The sequence below is a fragment of the Mus musculus genome, chromosome 3, assembly GCF_000001635.26.
Source record: "Mus musculus strain C57BL/6J chromosome 3, GRCm38.p6 C57BL/6J".
Taxonomy (NCBI): Eukaryota; Metazoa; Chordata; class Mammalia; order Rodentia; family Muridae; genus Mus; species Mus musculus.
In genome coordinates, this window is record NC_000069.6 from 69,837,496 (window position 1) to 69,861,683 (window position 24,188).

Sequence of the window (24,188 nt, forward strand, 5' to 3'; positions counted from 1 at the left end):
TCATTTTTCCACATTTGTTATTTTAATTTATCCCACTTTGTTAACTAAATGTTTATTAAAAAACATTCTTCTCAGACCAAAGGCCTTCTAGAATAAACTGCTGCATCACATAAATTAAAGATGAAGGACAATGAAACAGAAGCAGTCTTCAACCAGAGACCCATAAATAAGGCAGGAGTTAGTGTTTTGCCGTTGCACCCGTGACACTTATCCCACCACTGGCTTTTTCTCGGCCAGGGGTTTGTAACCTACAGTCAAAGGTTATGGGAGGGTGGCACCTATGTAACCCTTGCAAATTAAGCATATTTTGTACTGATGGAGCATTTTGCTGTTTATATCTCAAAGGTGCCTCGCATGAATTAAAGCCAGGAATCACTGTTTTTATGGCATAATAAGCCAATGGCTACAGTTTCCTCCTTTGTCCAATCTCCAATGTCAAAACAATATTTGCTCTCCATGTTTTCTGGTAGCTTGACATAGCACTAGAACTTTGTTTTAGTAAAGATGTAGTTTTACCATGAGAAAGGTCATATTTCTAAAAGGTTTCTAAAGGTGCGAGTCCAAGATGGGAGTGGAGGAAGTCACCTGTGCAGGAGTATCCAGGCTTGGTACTCGGTGATGCTTTTCCTCTGAACAATCTGGTGTAGATTATTTCTCCTCTCTGGGCTTTATTTCTTCGTCTGTGAAAAAAAGATTTCAGAGAAGTTAAACCCCAAATGCCTTCAAACTTTAAAACAATCTTATTGCCTGTGAAACATCATTCAACCATCCCGACTCTTCCACAGATTGTAAGGTATAGTATGAAAAACAAAAAAGTGCTAAGTTAGCTTAAATATTATTTTGGGGAAGAAGTCAGAGGTTAAGAACATGCCACTGACTGAGACTTTGTGGTTGTCTTCTGAGAATTAGACAGTGCTGTAGGGACTGTGGTTGACAATGGAGGACTATGGCGGGCTCTCCTCCAACTGCTACTAAAGCAGCCTGCTCGGATACATCCCAAGGACTGGAGTTCTGGGTATGTTTGTTTGTTTGTGGAAAATGTTTCTTGACTTCAAATAGTTAATATCATGTGAGATGTGCAGAGAGGAAAAAGAAATTGGTTTAATTGTCAAATTTAAAAATCTGTCTTTGGCCTGATACTATTACTGATGCTATGGTGTGCTTACAGACAGAAGCCTAGCATGGCTGTGCTCTGAGAGGAACAGCAAGCAGCTGACTGAGACAGATGCAAATACTGACACCCAAACTTTGGACAGAAGCTGGGGACCCCTGTGGTTGAGTTAGGGAAATGTTGGAAGAAGCTGAGGAGGAGGGCAACCCCATAGGGAATCCAGCAGTCTCAACTAACCTGGACCCCTGAGATCTCTCAGATACTGAGTCACCAACCAGGCAGCATACACCAGCTGATAGGAGGCCCCTGACACACATACAGCAGAGGACTGCCTGGTCTGGCCTCAGTGGGAGCAGAGGAGTCTAACCCTCAAGAGACGTTAGGTCCCAGAAAAGGTGGAAACCTGGCAGGGGTGGGATGGGGTGAGGACATCCTCTTGGAGACAGAGGGGTGGGGGAGGAATGGGATGAGGAACTGTCAGAGGGCAGACCAGGAGGGAGATAACAATTGGATTGTAAAAAAAAAAAATAATAATAATAAAAAAAAAACTACCCTTGAGCATAGTGGTCGACTGTGTGTGATAAATAAATAATTCAATATTCCTCTATATCCACAAAGTATGACACCACGGTTGTGGAAAAGGGGCTCTGATTCTTCTTCTAGCTCTTCCAAACGGTCATGCCAGTCTGCTGGGAATATCCTCGGGGTCTGGAAAATCCCAGGAGAGTAAGCGGTTCTTGGTCCTAGAAGGACACCACAAGCTACCACTGAGAAGCCTTGGAACCGCTTTGTTTGCTGAGGTGCAAGCACCTTTGTTTGTGGAGGTGAATCTCAGAAGCCAGTTGAGAGTGGGAGCTGTGTAAAGGTGAAGGGGCGGAGTTGGAGGCACGATTAGTGACAGGGCACTTCTCTGGCATGCAAAATAAGTACAGATAAATAAAACACGAAGCGTTTCATGGTGAGATATTGAGGACTCCATTAAGAAAATAGTTCAAGCACAGACTGCTCAACACCTTCTGTAGGCGGCCATGAACCATGAACCATGAACCGGGAGGGAGGGAGGGAGGGAGGATTTCAGATGAGGTTACCAGAGTGGGCATGGTGGCTTGTGCCTATAATCTTAGCAACTGAGAAGTGGAGCTAGAAATTCAAGGTCAGTGGTGGTTGAAATATGAGCTTGGTCACATGTCAGCTGTCTCAAAGGACCATGGCGGGAGAAACAGAGACAGACTTACTAAGTTCACCAATTCTAAGATGCAATCTGAAAAGTAGGACAAATGTCATAGAAGGATGTGTTGATCTGTTAATATTCTACTTTTCTTGAACATTTTTTTGTGATGTTCTAGAGCAGAGGCCCTCAACCTTCCTAAGGCTGCGACCCTTCACACAGCTCCTCATGTTGAGTTGAGCCTCAACTACAAAATTCTTTTCATTGCTGCTTTACAATTATAATCGCCCTACCGTTACGAATCATAATATATACATCTGATATGCAGGATATCTGATCTGTGCAACCCCCAAGTGGTTGCAACTCCCAGGTTGAGAAATGCTGTTGTATGGGTTGCCAAACATCAATAAGCGTCGGCTACATGAGTAAGATGTGTGATTTGTGACCCAAGCTTGTTGTAGAGGTTACTCCACACAACATAGTAAAGAGTAGCACCGATGTAATGGTAAATGTTTCCCAATTATTATTTGTTTCTTACGTTTTCTATGTATTTCGCCCCTTTTATCTGAGTGATTCTTTTTTTTTTTTCCCTGCTCACTCTCTTGAGCCCTTCAGAGACAAGCCAGGCAGGCAGGCAGGCAGCAGGCAGGCAGACAGGCAGGTGAAGGACTGTTCTGTGAACTGGGGACTTAGCAGCAGGAAGGTGGGAGAGTGCGGTGGTGTATTGTGTTCCATGCATAGCCTGGTCTGTTTGCTCCACAGTGGAGGAAACCGTGGGACAGCTTTGCCCTTTGTTTTCTCTTGGCCCTAAATTATAATATGATTTTTTTTTCCTGCCAGCCAAATCCAGAACGAGGCCGACTTGACTGCTTTTTGTTGTCGTTTGTTCAGACTTTTAGGCAATGAAATAATGGATTAAGATATGAAGGCTAGCTGGGTGTGGTGGTATAGGCCTTGACAAGCCTTTAATCCCAACACTCACAGGTTGGTGGATCTTTGTTAGACACCAACCTGGTCTACATAGTGAGCTTTTGGCCAGCCAGAACTACTACAGGGTTTCTCTGTGTAGCCCTGGCTGTCCTGGAACTCACTCGGTAGACCAGGCTGGCCTCAAACCCAGAGATCCACCTGACTCTGCCTCTGGAGTGCTGGGATTAAAAGTGTGTAACACCATCCCTGCCCCCCCCTTTTGTTGTTAAAATAAATAAGGAAATATGTGAACGCCCAGCCTCTCCAGGGTGGGGGCATTCTGTTTGTAGCCTTAGTTTTCATTTCTGCCTAACCTATCTAGTAAAGAGCTACCCCCAAATAACAAATCTATTTTTCAACTGTTGAGTAAAACAGGGAGAAGTAGTTTACTGTTCTTAGCATATGTGCACACAATCCATTCTTTTGGGCATCCTGCCAAATAAAGTGAGTACGTATCTCGTGCCTGTGGGAAACGAAGGTGTACGCCCCAACCCTCCCTGAGCCCGCTCCATGAAGGCTTCACATCAAATTGTGGGTTCTCACTCCCTTCTATGACTACTTTTTCCTTTTCCCCCTAAAAATCAAATTTGTATCCTGTAGCATCAGCTTCTTAAAGTCAAGGCTCTTTCTAAGAACTCACTCCTATCAGAATGGATTTTTAAGTAATTATGTAAACAGGAAACAATTAGACTCCAGTTAATCAAAACTGATGTGATAAAGTGGAGAATTAGCATAGTGATAAGTGACACCTTCTATAGCCTAGAGCTGTCATGTTGATGAATGCCGATGTCAAGCAGGTCACATAACCTGTTTGTGAGAGACTCTACTTAAAGCTTCCTAAAGAAAACTGGTAGTTTAACATAAGTTATTCACAAGGTCTATGGCAATCGAATTTTCACTTTCTGTAGCATTTAGCTACACAATGACTTGTAGTGATTATTACATTTAGAATTTGAGACACGTTTGCAAGAAGTCAATTTTTTTTACATATACTAATAGATTGCATGCCTTTTTGTCATATGTCTTTGTTACGTACACACACACACACACACACACACACACTGATAGGATAGACCTAACATGTCTTTAGCAAAGACACACAAGTAAGTCTCTGATATGTGACAGCTTTTCCCTCAGTTGTACATTATTGAAAATAGTTCAGGCAATCAGACTGTCATAATATTACAAATCTCAATGTCACAAACACTGATTTTTGTATACTTGTTCAGTTTCAGAGAAGGCAGATAGTGAGGGTCTAGTTTAGCAGAATTTGTAACTTTAAGGGAAACATTGTTGCTTTGTGGCTTTGCAAACTGCCCTTGGTTTTAAAACCCACTTCCTTTTAGTGGTAGTCTTGGGTGCATAGGGTAGGCTAGTCTCAAACTCACCATCCTGTGTCAGCCTTTTGAGCTGAAATCACAGATGTGAGCCACATAAAGATTTCTTTCTTAACAATTTGGTTGACTGTTAAGCTTGCACTAGCTGTGGAAAAAAAAAAATAAAGTGCTGAAGTGTAACAGTAAGAATTTCAGAGTAGCCAAGAAATAGATTCACACATAATTACCATGTTAGATAAATATTGCTTACTCTTTGATATGTATTGTTTTCTTTTAAACCCACTTGTGATTGTTGTGGTATGTTCTGGTTGGTTTTGTCAACTTGACACAAACCTGGATGCATCTGGGAAGAAGAAATTTGCGGATGGCTCTGTAGGCAAGTCTGTGGGGCATTCTTTTTTTTTTTTTTTTTGATTGGTGATTAATGTGAGAGGTCCACCTCACTGGTGGCTGTGCCACCTCTGGGTGGTCCAGGTGGTATAAGAAGGCAGGCTGAGCAAGCCATGAGGAGCAAACCAATAAGCAGCACTCCTCCATGGCCTTGGCTTCAGTTTTTGCCTCTGGGTTCCTGTTCTTTCCTTCGGGAAACAAACTGTGACTCAGGAAATGCAAACTAAATAAATCTTTTCCTCCCAAGTTGCTTTTCCTCATGGCATCTTACCACAGAAATGAAGACTCCAGTAAGGCATACTTAATTTTGAATGTTGAATTTTTCAATTCTTTTTATCAGAAAAACTTATTTTTCCCCCATTTAATACTACATAGATTTGAAAATCACTTTTCTATTGATTACATTAAACTAAAATTTAAGTTAATATACATTTGCTCAATTCATACCATAAATATTTATTGAGTGATTTCTATGAACCTAACATAACACTGTTTTGAGTTCTATGAGAGGGTGGCAAAGGATACATATATAATTTATGAAAGACATCCATAATATTTTAAGTTGTATATTAATTTCTTTTATGGTGCCAGGGCTCGAACCTAGGGCTTTGTGCTTGCCATTCTACCTCTGAGATATCCTTCCCACTCTTATTTTGGCATTATTGCTCCCTAGTGTCAGGTACTTAAGTTGCCATTTAGTTGCAGATAATGAACCAAGTCAGGCAGGAAATATGTATATATGTTTGCATAAGTACCTTGCCTGGTTTAAAACTATTATACATTTAAAAGCTTTAAATTTTTTCTCCCTTCAAAGTATACAGCACTCATGTCTTAATGACAACAGAAAGTTGAGACAAAGTTCTGTTGACTAGAATAGCTGCCCTTCCCTTAGTGTGGCCTGGATATGCATGTGGCCATGTTTACTTATTCGTGTGTGTGTGTGTGTGTGTGTGTGTGTGTGTGTGTGTGTGTGTCTGTGTGTCTGTGTAAGCTCAAATGTGGAAGTCAGAGGCCAGTCTGCAGGAATTGGTTCTATTCATTCCCACCTGGTTCCCAGGGATTGTTTTCAGATGGTCAGGCTTGGTGGCGGATGCCTTTACTTGCTGAGCCATGTCACTGCCCCACTCATGCTTTCTGCCACAGGGGCCACTCTTTCTATCAGTTGTGTGATCCAAGGGCCTTCAGAGGCTCCAGACAGTACTTAGAATGTTTCTTTGTAAAATTTGAGATTCTCTGTGGATTCTCCCATTGGAGAAGAACCCAAGGGTATTCCAGTCATTTACCAGAAGAAAAGTTAATTACTAGAATTTCTAGGTTTTCACAGTTAGCTCTTTCTTCATTCTAAGTGGTATAGATAGCTTGATGTGGTACTGTGATATAATGGACTAAAGGTCTGACAAATGCCGCTCCCCCCCCCCCCAAATTATTAGATTTGTAAACTATGCTAAAAAGGACTGTCTAAAGCCCTAAGGACAGGTAAAAGTAGGATTTGTTTCACTTTTTTCTTATTGTACATCAGTGACTACTCCCTGACCCTGGGCATGGTGTGCCGCGAGGCACAGTAAGCCTGGATTATAACTGGTGTTTTACTTAGCCAGAAGGAATATCTGCCATCTTGAGCCTTTCTTTCCCTTCTTTCTTCTTCTGGTCATTTTTATTTTCTTGTTCAATGTGCTACTTACATTCCTTTCCAAATTTACTTTTTAGTATTTTCACTGATCTTGACATCAGCAGGATAGCTCCGGCTTGACATTACGACAGCCTTTGATCTTATAATGGAGCTGTCAGCTTGAAAGTTGTCTTAGTTTGATAATAATAGTAGATATTTATTGTGCAATTTATATTCCAGAATTTTGCTAAGTGCTTTGTAGGTAAGGCCTTATAGGTTTCACTTAAAACTGTTAAGGGTGGATAGGAATCTCGGTGCTTACTTTACAAACATGGAAATGGAGATACTAGGAAAATTTAAAATTTAATACTTAAAATATTTAAAATTTAAAAATTGACCCAACGTTTTATTTATTTAAAAAAGAAATTGCAGAGCACATACCCCAAACTCCTCTGCCACATTGCCTTGCTATGTAAAGAACTTTGACTGCAGGCCAGCAAATCATTCATAATGATTGTAGGCCCGTCCGTCTGTCTGTCTGTCTGTCTGCTGTCCATCCATCCATCTATCCATCCATCCATCCATCCATCCATCCATCCATCCACCCACCCATCCATCCATCCATCCATCCATCCATCCATCCATCCATCCATTCACCCACCCACCCACCCACCCATCCATCCATCCACCCACCCATCCATCCATCCATCCATCCATCCATCCATCCTAGCTATTTGTTGCAAAGACATAAGAAGGGATACGTTTATTAAGACTGACATGGTTACTGTCTCCAGACCATATCCTGAGAGCTGGGATAATTAGGCAAGTATCTCCCCACAGTGTGGCAAATATTATGACTGGGAAGTAGTGGGTAAACTGAGGCACAGGGAGGGATGAAGAAAGGCTGTCAGGGCCTGGGTGGCAGGGCTGGATGCTCTTGAGGATCTTATCCTATGTTCTTCATCCATTTTGTAGTAAAAAGAGTATTGGGTTGGAGATATTGTTCAGTTGGCAGGGTGTTTGCTTGGCGCGAATGAAGTTCTGTGCTGTTTCTAGTAAAACACGCACACACACACACAAACACACACATGCACGAACATGTGCACACATACTCACACAGACATGCAGGCACACTCACAGCAGTCTAGAAAAAAGAGGTCTGAATAATGTCTTCCCTTGTCTCATCTTTTCCTCCACGATTAGCATACACTAGCTGTTTAATTAAACCATGTTAAATAAATGAGTAAACATTGTAATGTCCCAGTATAATAGATCTTATTTTTAAAAACTTTGGTTTTAGTTTTACTCTTACTGTTCTTACACACTTCTCAGTTGAGATTAAAATAAATGCTCTCTTTGACTTACAAAATCTCATCCCTGCTCCTTTTAAACCAGACCTAAAAAAACTCCATTCCAGAAATGTTGCTGCACCTCGTATATATTATTAGAGCAAGGTGTCCTCGGGTACCTTTGAAATCAGGTACTGTGTAGAAATTCTAGAACGGTGGAGTGATGGCCTTCCCCCCACCCCCACCAGCTGACCTGTGGGATGTCTTGTTCTGCTCACCCTCTGTAGTCCTCGAAGAGGCACTCTTCCATTTCCTTCCTAGGATGCCTCTCAATGTTTCCTTCCCCTTAAACTCTCTTTGGCTCTCCAAAAGGTGCTATATTTGGGGAACCAGATCTGCATTATGTACATACAACCCCTCAGAACACTACGTGTATCCATGAAACAGCGAAACACAAGGGGCCAAAAAGGAAATGACAGCCCAGGCCGACGATTTCTTTGAGTGGGGATTTTTGTCTTAAGACACTGTTTGGGGGGGAAAAAGTCAGCTTTCTTTAAGGGTGTGGGTCCAGGTAGGTTGACCACACTCTAGTGGATGCCCCTGTCTCCATGAGTCAGCACAAACTAGATACAGTGGATCATAAGGAAAAGGGGTGAGTGTGGCTCTGGGAGGACCTATGAGGAGGAGTGGGGAATTGAATATGATTAAAATACATTGTATGTGTGTATGGACTTTTTACAAAAGTCACAAAATACTATTTTAAAAGACACTGCCTTATTAATAGTTCAGTTGTAATTCTCCAAGCAGGTGTTGGAGAGCTCTTCTTTGTACATACTTGGTATGTGTTGAGGATAATTTTTCCTTTAGGAAACAATGGAATATTTTGGTTAAAATGATATAATAATAAGAATGATAATGCTTATGGGTGAGGAAAGTATAAAGGGAGAATAAACCCCAGCATGGGGAACAGAAACCTATCTGAAGTTGGAAATTCTTGAGCTTCTTCTGGATTCACAGAGCCAGGGTTGTGCTTGCTTTCTACAGCATGGAATTATTCAAGCTTACTTTCCAGCTTGAATCCACAGCTTAAAACTGTGCCTTATTCTATCCTTTACCCTAAGAGCTCTTTTCTTTTTATATATTATAATTACCTATTGTTTTTATTATTAACACATGAGATGTCCACTAGAATATAAGCACTTTAGAGGCAAGCTGTTTTATCTGTATGTTTATTACTTATCTAAGACCCAAGTGTGTCCTGGTACAGTACAGTTGTGTAGTAATATTTACTGAATCAATATCTGCATTATCAAATAAAAATAAAATAAAAGTGACATTAAAAGTAATGATTAAGCCAAACATGGTACTGCATATCTATAACTGTAGCATTGGTAGACTTAGGCAGGCGTATCATGAGTTCAAGGCCAGCCTAAGCTATGTAGAAATGTATGCTGTCTCAAGAACCCTCCTCCCAAGAGATGGAGAAAAAGAAAAGGCATGACTAACTTATCCTACACGTGTTTAATGTATGGACAAATGATTAGACCTTAAACTCATTCTTTATCACAGCTGGGAAGATTGATCAGTTTGTAAAAGAGCAACCACGAGAATGAGAACTGCAGTTAGATTCCAAGAATCCAAGCAAGAAAGGGTATGATGGTGCATGCTTGTGATCAAAGTGCTGGGAGCTCAGGGACAGGCAGATTCCCTGGGGTTGACCGGTCAGCCAGCCCAGCATGGGCCAGCCAGCCGAGCCTATTTGGCAAGTTTCAAGTAAGTGAAATATTCTGCCTCTAGAAGAAAAATAAAAGATAGACTGCCCCTGAGGAATAGCATCCAAGGTTGTCTGCTGACACTCTATGTGTACACAGACACACATAGACACGGGCACAGATAGAAATGAACACACATACACACAAAACACAGACATAACCACACACACACACAATTTTTTTCAAAGGAAGTCTTCTAATTGGACAAAATTTGACACTAGTCATTGCAGTTAAAGACTGGGTAGAAGGGAGGGAACTGGATAGAAGAGGGGGTGAGGATGGAAACAAGAGGAATCAGGTTAGGAGAGAACAGAGGGAGAGACAACTGGAATGGGGGCTGGTGGCATCTCTGGGACGAGCTAGAAACTTAGGACAATGAAACTCCCAGGTATCTATGTGGGTGACGCTAGCTAAGACTCCTAGAAATGGAGGATACGGAGCCTGAACTGCTTATCTGCTGTAACCAGGCAAAGCTTCCAGTGGAGAGACTGGGATACCAACCCAGCCAAGAAACCTTCGGCCCACAATTTGTCCTGCCTAGAAGATGTACGTGGGTAAAGATGAAGCAGAAATGTCTGACAGTCCATTGAGGGACTGGCCAGCCAATGACTGGTCCAGCTTGAGTCCTATGCCATGAGATGGAGCCCACCCCTATTAATGATATTCTGCTATGCTTGCAGACAAGAGCCTAGCATAACTGTCATCAGAGAATCTTCACCCAGAATCTGCTGGAACTGCAGTTAGATTCCAAGAATCCAAGCAAGAAAGGGCATGATGGTGCATGCTTGTGATCAAAGTGCTGGGAGCTCAGGGACAGGCAGATTCCCTGGGGTTGACCGGTCAGCCAGCCCAGCATGGGCCAGCCAGCCGAGCCTATTTGGCAAGTTTCAAGTAAGTGAAATATGCTGCCTCTAGAAGAAAAATAAAAGATACAGAGACCCATATCTAAACATTAGGTGGAGCTTGGGGAATCTTAGGAAAGATGGAGAAAGATTTTTGGAACCAGATGGATCAAGGACATCACCAAAAAACCCAACAGAGTCAACTAATCTGGGTCATGGGTGCTCAGAGACTGATTTGTCAGCAGAGAGCATGCATGGGACTCACCTAGGCCTTCTACATCTATGTGACAGTTGTGTTGCTTGGTTTTCATGTGGGACTTCTAACAGAGGGAGCAGGGCTTGTTATGATTCTGTTGCTTGCCTTTGGGACCGTTTTTTTCTAACTGGGCTGTCTCCGTGTAGTGGCTATTCCTGGTTGTCAACTTGACAATATTTGGAATGAACTACAATCCGGAATTGGAAGGCTCACCAGTGACCCTTATCTGGAGGCTTGGAGATCCTTATCTGGATCTTGGTTTGAAGATCTTGAGCCATAGTGGCTATGGATTCCAGAAGATTGAATCTCCGAGTTAAGGAACACACCTTTAATCTGGGCTATGCCTTTCATCTGGGATTAAAGGTGTGGTGGAACACACCTTTAATCTGGGCTACACCTTTTGCTGGAGACAATATAAGGACATTGGAAGAAGGGAGTCTAGCTCTTGCTCTTGCTCTTGCTCCTTCGCCTGCTTGCTGCGTGAGACTGAGTAACTGCTAGATCCTTGGACTTCCATTCACAGCTGCGACTGAACAATTGTTGGGAATTGGGCTGCCGACTGTAAGTCATCAATAAATTCCTTTACTATTTAGAGACTATTCATAAGTTCTGTGACTCTAGAGAACCCTGACTAATACAGAAGTTGGTACCAGGAGTGGTTCTAGAGTAACAGAAGTACAAGGATGAATCTTTTAAAATTCTGGAATTGGCTTGTTGATCCACCAGCACTTTCAACTATTGAAACCTCTCCAGATTCTCTCCCTCCTGGGAGCTCAGAGAATTTTGAAGACCCATGGTTGAAACTATATTCCGAACTTAAAGAAGCTAATGCCCTTGATTTTCTTAATGAATTAGGTGATTCAGTGCACAAAGCTTTCTACAAGATGGGGAAAAAATCGAAAAATGATTTTACTGGCTGGCTGCTCTTAGTATCTGTGGAAAAAATGATGAATGAAAGGAAGGAGTTGTGTGATAAAATCGAAAGGCTCCAGACACAAGTAAACGATCTAAAAGTTGCTAAGTGTGTCCTTGAGGAGAATCTTCTCTCTTGTAGCAATAGAGCTCAAGTTGCAGAAAATCAAACAGAAACTCTCATTGTAAGGTTGGCTGAACTACAGAGAAAATTCAAGTCTCAGCCTCAGAGTGTGTCGACAGTTAAAGTAAGGGCTCTAATTGGCAAAGAATGGGATCCTACAACATGGGACGGGGATGTGTGGGAAGACCATGTTGAAGCTGAGAATTTTGAATCCTCAGATTCTCAAGGGTTTGCCCCACCTGAGGAAGTAGTACCCTCAGCCCCACCTCTTGAAATAATGCCTTCCCCACATGAGGAAATTAATTTTGCAGAGTCTGCTCACGGCCCACCAATAGTTTCTTCTAGACCTGTAACCAGACTCAAAGCAAAACAGGCTCCTAGAGGGGAGGTAGAAAGTATAGTCCATGAGGAAATTCGCTACACTACTAAGGAGCTTAATGAGTTTGCTAATTCATTCAAGCAGAAACCTGGTGAATATGTGTGGGAATGGATTTTAAGGGTGTGGGATAAGGGTGGAAGGAACATAAAACTAGAGCAGGCTGAGTTTATTGACATGGGTCCTCTGAGTAGAGATTCTAGGTTTAATACGGAAGCTCGCATAGTTAAAAAAGGTGTCAAAAGTTTGTTTGAATGGTTGGCTGAGGTGTTTATCAAAAGATGGCCTACTGGAAATGACTTGGAGATGCCTGATATTCCGTGGCTTAGTGTTGATGAAGGGATTTTAAGACTTAGGGAAATTGCAATGCTAGAGTGGATATATTGTGTAAAGCATAATTGTCCACAATGGGAAGGTCCAGAAGATATGCCTTTCACTAGCTCTATAAGACGCAAATTGGTGAGAGGGGCACCAGCACATTTGAAGGGTTTTGTTCTTTCCCTTTTCCTTGTGCCAGATCTTAGCATTGGAGATGCTTCTGCTCAATTAGATGAATTAAATTCACTGGGTTTAGTTGGATTCCGAGGTAACAAGGGCCAGGTGGCAGCATTGAATCGCCGGAGACAAGGTGATTCTAGTTATTATAATGGACAGCGTAAACAAAAGAATGTTTATAATAACATACCCAGTAATGGTCAGCACAGGAGAGGTGAAATTTATAATGGCATGACTCGCTTGGACCTTTGGTACTGGCTAATCAATCATGGTGTTTCCAGGAATGAAATACATAGGAAGCCTACTGCATATTTGTTTGATCTGTATAAGCAGAAAAATTCTCAAACAAATGAAAGAAAGGCTACATTAGATCATGGTAAACAGCAATCTCGGCCAGTGAATCAGTTTCCAGACTTGAGACAGTTTGCAGATCCAGAACCCCTTGAATGAAGGGGTGGCCAGGTTCCTCTGAGGAAGGATCTTGATAAGACACTCAAAGGTTTTGCTGTTACCCTTTCTCCAGTTCTTCCCCAGAGGGACCTACGGCCTTTTACAAGGGTAACTGTACACTGGGGAAAAGGAAATAATCAGACTTTTCGGGGTCTGCTGGATACTGGTTCTGAGTTGACACTGATCCCAGGGGATCCCAAGAAACATTGTGGCCCTCCAGTTAAAGTAGGGGCTTATGGAGGGCAGGTAATTAATGGAGTTTTGACTGATGTCCGACTCACAGTAGGTCCAGTAGGTCCCCGGACACATCCTGTGGTGATTTCCCCAGTTCCAGAATGTATAATTGGGATAGATATACTCAGAAATTGGCAGAATTCTCATATTGGTTCCCTGAACTGTAGAGTGAGGGCTATTATGGTTGGAAAGGCCAAATGGAAGCCTTTAGAGTTGCCTCTGCCAAAGAAAATAGTGAATCAAAAACAGTATCGTATTCCTGGAGGAATTGCAGAAATTACTGCCACTATCAAGGACTTGAAAGATGCAGGGGTGGTGGTTCCCACCACATCTCCATTTAACTCTCCTATCTGGCCAGTGCAGAAAACAGATGGATCATGGAGAATGACAGTTGATTACCGAAAACTAAATCAGGTAGTAACTCCAATTGCAGCTGCTGTACCAGATGTAGTTTCCTTACTTGAGCAAATTAACACATCTCCTGGCACCTGGTATGCGGCTATTGATCTGGCAAATGCCTTCTTCTCAGTACCTGTCCATAAGGACCACCAGAAGCAATTTGCTTTCAGTTGGCAAGGCCAACAGTATACCTTCACAGTTTTGCCTCAAGGATATATTAACTCTCCTGCCCTGTGTCATAATTTAGTTAGAAGGGATCTTGATCGTTTGGATCTTCCACAAAATATCACATTGGTGCACTATATTGATGACATTATGCTGATTGGACCAAGTGAGCAGGAAGTAGCAACCACTTTGGACTCATTGGTAACACATATGCGTATCAGAGGATGGGAAATAAATCCAACCAAAATTCAAGGACCATCTACCTCAGTGAAATTCTTAGGAGTCCAGTGGTGTGGAGCATGCAGAGATATTCCTTCTAAGGTGAAAGATAAGTTATTGCACCTGGCCCCTCCTACAACCAAGAAAGAAGCACAACGTTTAGTGGGTCTATTTGGATTCTGGAGACAACACATCCCTCACTTGGGTGTGTTACTTAGGCCTATTTACCAAGTGACTCGGAAAGCTGCTAGCTTTGTGTGGGGCCTGGAACAGGAGAAGGCCCTTCAACAGGTCCAGGCTGCTGTGCAGGCTGCTCTACCACTTGGACCATATGACCCAGCAGATCCGATGGTACTTGAGGTGTCTGTGGCTGATAGAGATGCTGTTTGGAGCCTCTGGCAGGCCCCTGTAGGTGAATCACAGAAAAGGCCTTTGGGATTTTGGAGCAAAGCTCTACCATCATCTGCAGACAACTATTCTCCCTTTGAAAAACAGCTCTTGGCCTGCTATTGGGCCTTAGTGGAAACTGAACGTCTGACAATAGGACACCAAGTCACTATGCGACCTGAACTACCCATCATGAGCTGGGTACTATCAGACCCTGCAAGTCATAAAGTGGGACGTGCACAGCAGCAGTCTATTATCAAATGGAAGTGGTATATACGTGATCGGGCCAGAGCAGGTCCTGAAGGCACAAGCAAGTTACATGAAGAAGTTGCTCAAATGCCTATGGTTTCTACTCCTGTTACAATGCCGTCTGCTGCCAAGCATGCACCTATAGCCTCATGGGGTGTTCCCTATGATCAATTGACCGAAGAGGAGAAGACTAGAGCCTGGTTTACTGATGGCTCTGCACGTTATGCAGGCACCACCCAGAAGTGGACAGCTGCAGCATTACAACCCCTTTCTGGGACAACCTTGAAAGACACAGGTGAAGGGAAATCTTCACAGTGGGCAGAACTTCGGGCAGTACACATGGTATTACAGTTTGTTTGTAAGAAGAAATTGCCAGATGTACGACTGTTCACTGACTCATGGGCTGTAGCCAATGGATTGGCTGGATGGTCAGGGACTTGGAAAGATCACAATTGGAAAATTGGTGAGAAAGACATCTGGGGAAGAAGTATGTGGATAGATCTCTCCAAATGGGCAAAGGATGTGAAGATATTTGTGTCCCATGTAAATGCTCACCAAAAGGTGACTTCAGCTGAGGAGGAGTTCAATAATCAAGTGGATAAGATGACCCGTTCTGTGGACAGTCAGCCTCTCTCCCCAGCCATCCCTGTCATTGCTCAATGGGCACATGAACAAAGTGGCCATGGTGGTCGAGATGGAGGTTATGCTTGGGCTCAGCAACATGGGCTTCCACTCACCAAGGCTGACCTGGCTACAGCTGCTGCTGATTGCCAGATCTGCCAACAGCAGAAACCAACACTGAGCCCCAGATATGGCACCATTCCTCGAGGTGACCAGCCAGCAACCTGGTGGCAGGTTGACTACATTGGACCACTTCCTTCGTGGAAAGGACAGCGTTTTGTTCTTACTGGAGTAGATACTTATTCTGGTTATGGATTTGCCTTTCCTGCACGTAATGCCTCTGCTAAAACCACCATTCACGGACTGACAGAATGCCTCATCTATCGTCATGGTATTCCACACAGTATTGCTTCTGACCAAGGAACTCATTTCACAGCCAGAGAAGTACGACAGTGGGCTCACGATCATGGAATTCACTGGTCTTACCACATTCCCCATCATCCTGAAGCAGCTGGGCTGATAGAAAGATGGAATGGCCTTTTGAAGACGCAGTTACAGCGCCAATTAGGTGGTAACAGCTTGGAAGGCTGGGGCAGAGTTCTTCAGAAGGCAGTATATGCTTTGAATCAGCGCTCGATATATGGTACAGTTTCACCCATAGCCAGGATTCATGGGTCCAGGAATCAAGGGGTGGAAAACGGAATAGTTCCACTTACTATCACTCCTAGTGACCCTCTAGGAAAATTTTTGCTTCCTGTCCCCATAACTCTAGGTTCTGCTGGCTTAGAAGTTTTGGCTCCAGAGAGGGGAGTGCTCCTACCAGGAGCTACAACAAACATTTCATTGAACTGGAAGCTCAGACTTCCCCCTGGTCATTTTGGGCTTCTAATGCCCTTAAACCAACAGGCTAAAAAAGGAATAACAGTGTTAGGAGGGGTGATAGATCCAGATTACCATGGGGAAATTGGATTACCTCTTCACAATGGTGGTAAGCAAGATTATGTCTGGAGTGCAGGAGATCCCTTAGGGCGTCTCTTAGTACTACCATGTCCTGTGATTAAAGTCAATGGGAAACTACAACAGCCTAATCCAAGCAGGATGACAAAGGACGCAGACCCATCAGGAATGAAGGTATGGGTCAATCCTCCAGGAAAAGAGCCAAGACCTGCTGAGGTGCTGGCTGAAGGTGAAGGAAATACAGAATGGGTAGTAGAGGAAGGTAGTTATAAATACCAATTAAGGCCACGTAACCAGTTGCAGAAACGAGGATTATAAAGTAATATGAATGCCCATTGTAAATTTACTAATGCGTTTGCGATTGTACGAGGGATAGTTATATCATGTTAGGTGTATTTACAACCTTGTTATTGTTTCATGTGAACATGAGATATTATTTGTGTCAAGTTGACAAGGGGTGGATTGTAGTGGCTATTCCTGGTTGTCAACTTGACAATATTTGGAATGAACTACAATCCGGAATTGGAAGGCTCACCAGTGACCCTTATCTGGAGGCTTGGAGATCCTTATCTGGATCTTGGTTTGAAGATCTTGAGCCATAGTGGCTATGGATTCCAGAAGATTGAATCTCCGAGTTAAGGAACACACCTTTAATCTGGGCTATGCCTTTCATCTGGGATTAAAGGTGTGGTGGAACACACCTTTAATCTGGGCTACACCTTTTGCTGGAGACAATATAAGGACATTGGAAGAAGGGAGTCTAGCTCTTGCTCTTGCTCTTGCTCCTTCGCCTGCTTGCTGCGTGAGACTGAGTAACTGCTAGATCCTTGGACTTCCATTCACAGCTGCGACTGAACAATTGTTGGGAATTGGGCTGCCGACTGTAAGTCATCAATAAATTCCTTTACTATTTAGAGACTATTCATAAGTTCTGTGACTCTAGAGAACCCTGACTAATACACTCTGTGTCTAGCCTTAGTAGAAGTTGTGCCTAGTCTTACTGCAACGTGATATGTTAAGACTAGTCGATATCCATGGGAAGTCTCCCCTTTTCTGGGTAGAAAGAGAGGAGGGATGGGTGGGGAGGGGAGGGAAGGAACTGGGAGGAGAAGGGGGAAGGGAAGCTACGATTGGGATATAAAGTAAGTAAATAATTTTAATAATAATAATGATATGGCTGGGCAGAATCTATTTCCATCAGCTTGACACATTCTTAAAAACCTGCACACGGAAGGAGAAGCCTGTGTGGCTGAATAGGAGACTTGCTGAGTCTTCCTGAAGCAGGAAGACTAATTCACACAGCTTAGAGTACGCATAACTGGCCTGCCAACTGTCCTGGTGCTTTCTACCTCACATGGTTACAAGGCACTTGAACTATACACTTGTTCTAGACAAAACATTGCCATCCCATCCCACGGTTCTTTGCACAGGCTCAGGAAGCTGTGGGAACTCAAAACACAGGAGACAGATAGAGGAATGAATTAATTATTTAGGGGGCTGTGCATTGGGGATTGGCATAATTACAGTCACTGCTTTCCAGCAAGGACATATCAGTGTGCTATGGGGACGCCAGTGGCTACTTCCTCAGCTTTTCCACGCCTCTTGCCTTCAGAGCTGACCTAGGGTAAGTGGAAGTGTTTTAAACGGAGCAGAAATTCAGGTTTTGCTGAGATTCCGGTACCTTTCTCTCTAAGCCAGTGTGGGGCATAGCAAATTTAACAATTAACCTCAAGAACTGATAAAGACTACATTTACCTAGAAGCAAGAAGAGTAACTGTTCTCCACAGCTCCTGGGTGGATGCTGTATTGCATGTAAATCCCCTATGATAAGGAGTTGAATGGCATCTGATTGATTTATGAACAGAAGAAAAGCAGGTATGAAAAATGATGTAAACCATAGAGCTGTGCAGCTCCCGTGCCGTCCTTAGTGATTCTGCATATTTCCACACGACCATTGGGCAAAAAAAGCTTCATAGTGGCTTAGTGGCACAGGGGATTTTTACAAACTCCAAAGTTTTAAATTCATTAGTTCTTTCAATGCTTTACATATATTTTTCTTTTCTGGTCCTGGGGCAAATACTCTAAGATTGAGTCCCACCTCTAGTCCCTTGCCTTTTGTGTTTTAAGAAAAGAGTCTTGCTAAAAATTTTCTGGCTAATCTCAAAGCTTGCAATTCTCTTTCATCAGCTTCCCACAGGCTGGGGTTATTGGTAAGTCACTACACCTGCCTACATTGAATGGGTTCTTAATAATATGCCTTAGAGATGTCATTTGTGTATCATACAATTTACCTAGTTTAAGTATACACTTTAATGTCTTTCAGTAGTACTACATCCATAGCTACAAGTCCTTCCCATGGCCTAAGATTTGCCACCTCCCAAAGACACTGTACCCTTTAGCAGTCACTTCCCATCTCTTCCCACCTTATCTCCCACACCAGCCTTCAGCAACAACTGATCTGATTTCTCTCTCTACAGATTTGCTGCTTTGAGATGTGTTACGTAAAAGGAACCACACAGCGTGGGCTGTTCTTCACTTAACATAATCTTTTCAATGCCCATCCGTGATGAAGCATGTTGGGTACTATCTGCTGATCGGTTCCACAATATACTTACTCACTCACCTCTCAATACTAGGACTGTTTCTGGGTTGCTTGTTTGGTTTTGCCTGTTATGTATACTACTGTGATGAGGATTTGGGTACTAGTTCTTTTGTGGACATAAACTTTCAGTTCTCCAGAATATATGTCTAAGAGTGGAATTGTATTATTTGGGTAACTTTTTGAGGAATTACCAAATTTTCCAGTACATCATTTACACCCCTATTGGTAATACATGACAGATCTAACACTTCTATTTCTTCTTCCTCTTCCTCGTCCTCCTCCTCCCCTCCCCTCTCCCCCTCCTCCTCCTTCCCTTCCTCCTCCTTCCCTTCCTCCCCACTCTCCTTGTGATACAAAGAATCCAGGGCCTTGGGTAAACTAGGCAAGCACTGACTTGTGCTGCAACTATTCTACCTTATCCTCCAACCCCCAACTTCCTTCTTTGAGCATGGATTAGGTTGAAATGTAAATATGGATCTCTTTGTTTATAACCATTGTGGTTGGTGTGAAGAAGTATTTCATTTTGATTTTGATTTTCCTAACAAGTAAAGATAAACACCTTTCTTACGTATATCTTCGTTGGAGAAATGTGTGTTCAAACCTTTGCTCACTTTAAAATGGGCTGTTTGTCTCTTTGTTAATATGTTCTTCATCTTTGGCCATGTGGGCGTTGTGCATTGTCTGTAGGAAGAATGATGTGTCCGTTGGTCCTCCCTGAACTGAAGCTTCTCTAACACAAAGCTGAGGAAGGTGATGGCCTGTTTCTCTTTCGAGGAGGCTGTTGCTCTGGACTGGATTCTAGGTTTCGAGGGAACTCTGCAAATTACCCAGAGCAAAGCACCACCCAGCCAGAGTAGATCACCACCATTCCCAAGCTCAGGGAAGCTGGGGAGATGAATTTCACTCAAATACCATGCACCTTTGTTGTTCTTACAAGGAAGTTGTTGTGTTACAGATCATTTGCATAAGAACTTCTTCATTTGCTGTATTCCCTCAGGATTAAATCCAGAGATAATTTTTCACTGATTGTTGTTTTGAAAAGGGGTGTGTTTATAGGCTTAATTCTAGAGGTTCAGTTTTATCTGGATGATGTGCTCATGTGTGTGGGGTATCTATACGCATAGCTGTGTGTGTGTGAATGCGTGTGTGTGTGTGTGTGTGTGTGTGTGTGTGTGTGTGATGTGTCCATACTTGTGCATGTATGTGGAAGTCAGAAGCCAATGTTTGGTGTCTTCTGTGGCTCTATATTTCATGTTTTGGGGTATGTTCTCTGTCACTGAACCAGGAACTTGTCCATTTGGCTAGAATGGACATCAGGAAAAGACTCCAGGATTCTCTTGTCTCTACCTTCCAGTTCTGGGATTACAGACACATTTTGCTGTGTCTTTTTAGGTAGTTGCTGGGGATTTGACTTGGGTCATCATGCTTGCATGTACTTTACTCTTTGAAACATCTATACAGCCCCAATCCTTAAAAATGAAGACACACACACACACACACACACACACACACACACACACATTTGCCTGCAAAACTTTTTTACTGTCTTTGTTAATTGGCCATGGACTTATAAAGGGTAGTTTTTATTTTAAAATTACGAAAGTTGTAAGCAGTAGGGAGCTACAGACTGGCTAATTTCTACTTGACGCACAGTAAAATTCTAAACGTGCATTTGCCTTAACTTGACATTTTTAATTTAACTTAATTTAATTACATTGGAATTAATTATTTAGTTGTTTAGAAAGATTTGAAAAGTGAGGTTGTGTGTCTCACACAAAAAGTTTGTTGTTGGTCTAAGCCAGTGGTTCTCAACCTTCGGGTCTCGATCTCTTTGGGGATCCAAAAGGACCTTTTCACAGTGGTCCCGTAAAACCATCTGTACATCAGATATTTAAATTATGATTCATAACAGTAGCAAAGTTACAGTTATGAAGTAGCAGCAAAAATAACGATGGTTATTTGAATAGGAGGGACTGTACTAAAGGGCTGCAGCATTAAGAAGGTTGAAAAGTACTGGTCTAAGTGATCCGTGTACAAAGTCATCACAGCGATTAAAATTCATGTAAATAGTGGTTACGGTAAGAGGCACAGGAGCAAACCAAATGTGGAAAGCAAGCGATGAAGCTCTCCCCCCAGTTTTCTGCACACATCATTTTAAAGGTTTTCTGGCAAAAATGGCTGTGTATTTCTTAGTATCATTTGATTAAAAATAACAATTGCTGTCATAAAGTCTTTTACAAAAAAACCCTGTTTTAGTCAGGGTTTCTATTCCTGGACAAAACATCATGACCAAGAAGCAAGTTGGGGAGGAAAGGGTTTATTCAACTTACACTTCCACATTGCTGTTCATCACTAAAGGAATTCGAGACTGGAACTCAAGCAGGTCAGGAAGTAGGAGCTGATGTAGAGGACATACATGGAGGGGTGTTTCTTACTGGCTTGCTTCCCCTGGCTTGCTCTGCCTTCTCTCTTATAGAACCAAGACTACCAGCCCAGAGATGGTCCCACCCACAAGGGGCCTTTCCCCCTTGATCACTAATTGAGAAAATGCCTTACAGTTGGATCTCATAGAGGCATTTCCTCTACTGAAGCTCCTTTCTCTGTGATAACTCCAGCTGTGTCAAGTTGACACAAAACTAGCCAGTACAAACACCAAACATCCCAATTCCCCTGATTCATTTATTTGGATTTTGGGGGTCTAAAGTTTAGATTTAACAAATCTTCTAATTCTGTATTGGCACATGGGCTGAGCTGATTCGAAGACTGGCAACCAGTTGAATGCCCTTCCAATTGAAACAAGTCAGGACTAACACTTGTAACCCCTGCTCCCCACAGACACTATGACATGCATTCCTCCAGGGACACATAGTCCTCTGCAGGCTGAGGATTTTGACTGCCGTGACAATCTCATAAGCATCCCTGAGAAAACACACTGTGCTTAATAATCAGGAGAAAAATACTAAGACACATTCTTTGCTGGCTATGGCTTACCTGCTGGCAGCTGACTCCTGTGTGCCACTGCCTAAAGTAACCCAAAGAGAGAGAACTAAATGAATATTACCACCTAAAGAAGGAAGCCACACGCATCTCAAGATATTTCCTTGAATATTAACAAACCGTACAAATGAATGAATGAATAATGAAAATAATGTAAAACATTTTTTTTCTTCTGCCTGAAAAAGTTCCAATAATAAAGTTTGGCTTCTGTTGAGAAAAGCATCTTAGTTTCCAACATAGTAAATGCCAAGAGGAACCGTTCAATTCTTAGAGTTGTAATATAGTTAAATAAGAAGCAGATAAATTGCATTAAAGCTCAGTTCTAGTTTCCCCCCATGCAGACAGAAACTCTGTGCTATGAAAGCTCCTTTTAGATTGGACGTAGGTAGTTTGAAAGATGCTTACCTCCTGCCTTAGAATGAGCTTAGATGCTCTGGCTTCTCCCCAGCTTCTGTTAGCTTGTCACTGTGTTGGGCGCAGCTGAGGCTCCCAGAGTTAGGTGTTCGGCCCCGCCCTCTGCACTACTGCTAAAACTCCAGTTCTGCCAAACTGATTCCGGTGATTAATAATTGACAAAAGGAAAACACTCTTACGCAAACTTATGTCCAACCGCAGGGCTTGCAGCGACTCCTTCCAGAAGAGAATGCGGGCTGCACCACTCCCCTCCCCCTTCACTCTAAGGTCCCAACTTCCTATGCGCTGATACTCAGTTCTGGGAGATTGGGTTGTTCTCGGAGGAATGCAGCCTAGTGACTTCTACATTTTAAAAATTCGGTTTGTTTGTTTTGTTTTTTCTGTAGCCTGTTCGCACTTCTTCAGAGATTAGCCTCTCAAGAGAGGGCGCCTTCTGCCTTACTGGGGGGAGCAGGGGTTCTGAGAGCTACGGAGGAGATCGAGGTGGCGCTGTCACCTCACCTCCGATTGCTGCAGTAAAACCGGGAGCCTAGGCAGAGATAGGAGGGGGGATGGGTGTTGCCCTCCCCCTCGCTTCAGCGGGGAGTTTCGACTCTACCAGAGGGGCACGTATTTTGGTGGTGGTGCAAATGATGATAGGGTGGGGATGGGGAAGAAAAGGAGGGAGGAGGGGAGGGGGAGATGGAGGAGGCAGCGGAGGCGACAGTAGATAAACCAGAGGTGCAAAGGTGAATACTGTAGGGCTTTAACCAATTCTCAGAGGATGCCTGTCAGCATACATCCGTCGCAGACTTGGATGAGGGGCGAAGAGGCCCGGGTCTACGCGGAGCAAGGCTGCAGTCTGAAACTCGGCTCCCGGCTGCAAAGTGAGCCCCGGGGTTGAGCCCAAGCAGCTGGTCAGCTCACCGGTTGTCAAAAGGCAAAGGAAGAAAACAAGCCACTTTGGCACTGACATCTAATTCTGACGCCTTGGAACCTGTAAAACAATCCCTCTCCCTCCCTGTACAGTCACCTTCCTCCAGGTAGCAGGGAGGTTAAGGTTGAAAACTACCCCCACCCTTCCCTGGTGGAAAGAGTAGGAGAACCGTGCCTAGAGAACTTGTGTGGGTTCACTCACAAGTGCAGGGAATTCTTTTGCAGACGAATGGCTGGAGGGCAAATTGGGAAAGGGGGCCGGCAGTCGGCGGGGTGCCGCAGAGACGCACAGAGCCGCTCTGGGGCTAGCGTGCCTTGCGCGCAGCATCTTCGCTGGAAACCCGCAGCCAGACCTTGATCGATCTCTTTCGTCTTCATCCTGGGCAATGCTTGCATTTGACTCTGTGGTTGGGCGCTAAGGGCGCACAGGGTCTGGAGGCTCCTCATCCTGCATATTCAACCGAGATTTTTTTTTTTTTCTGTCCAAGATCTAGGGGCGTCCGGGGACGGAAGCCTCTCGATTAATGAACATTTGGGCAGCATCTGCCATTCAGCTTCCACTCCAGGAGGGGGAGGCATCGTAGGCTCCACTGGGCCGATTGTGCTGAAGCGCGAATTTGAGCTACTGGCAGCTTTCTGCTCTTTCTCACAACACACTTTCAGCAGGATGGGAGCGCCAGCATTACGCAGAGGGAGCCTTATGCTATTGGACCGTGGTGTCTCCATGCAGGAAGCAGGGTGTCCCCCAAAGCTGAAGGTGGTTGGGGGGCTGGGAATGAGCCAGTGGAACACATGCCCATGCTTGGTGCTTTTTACAGCTCTCTTTCCTTTCAGCTCTTGTATTTAGTGCTTTTATTTCTTAACCACTTTATGTCGGTCACATTTCTTATCTCTTGGCTTCTCCTGACACACGTTGCAGTGTTTGCCAG

The 24,188-nt window shown here is 43.4% G+C and overlaps 1 protein-coding gene and 1 long non-coding RNA gene across 5 annotated transcripts in view; one reads left to right on the forward strand and one right to left on the reverse strand.

Moving 5' to 3' along the window:
• Positions 1-23,868, reverse strand: part of Sptssb (serine palmitoyltransferase, small subunit B) — a 41,826-nt gene extending 17,958 nt beyond the window's left edge. For 2 of the 4 annotated variants that reach the window (NM_001286959.1, NM_133675.3), the window contains exons 1-2: positions 22,336-22,399; positions 586-680 (exon numbers count right to left, since the gene is read on the reverse strand). Coding sequence is in view for 1 of the 4 variants with exons in the window: in XM_030252751.1 (XP_030108611.1) it covers positions 586-680; positions 23,462-23,706 (340 nt within the window). In the remaining 3 variants the exon portion in view is untranslated. Of the gene's footprint in view, positions 1-585; positions 681-21,924; positions 21,956-22,335; positions 22,400-23,461 lie in introns of those variants that run through there. The other 2 variants (NM_001164210.2, XM_030252751.1) reach the window with 2 other exon arrangements.
• Positions 17,197-19,129, forward strand: Gm52608. The gene is made up of 3 exons (XR_003954497.1): positions 17,197-17,214; positions 17,872-17,955; positions 18,809-19,129. It is a non-coding gene; the product is annotated as a predicted gene, 52608 (long non-coding RNA).
• Positions 23,869-24,188: the final 320 nt, after the last annotated feature.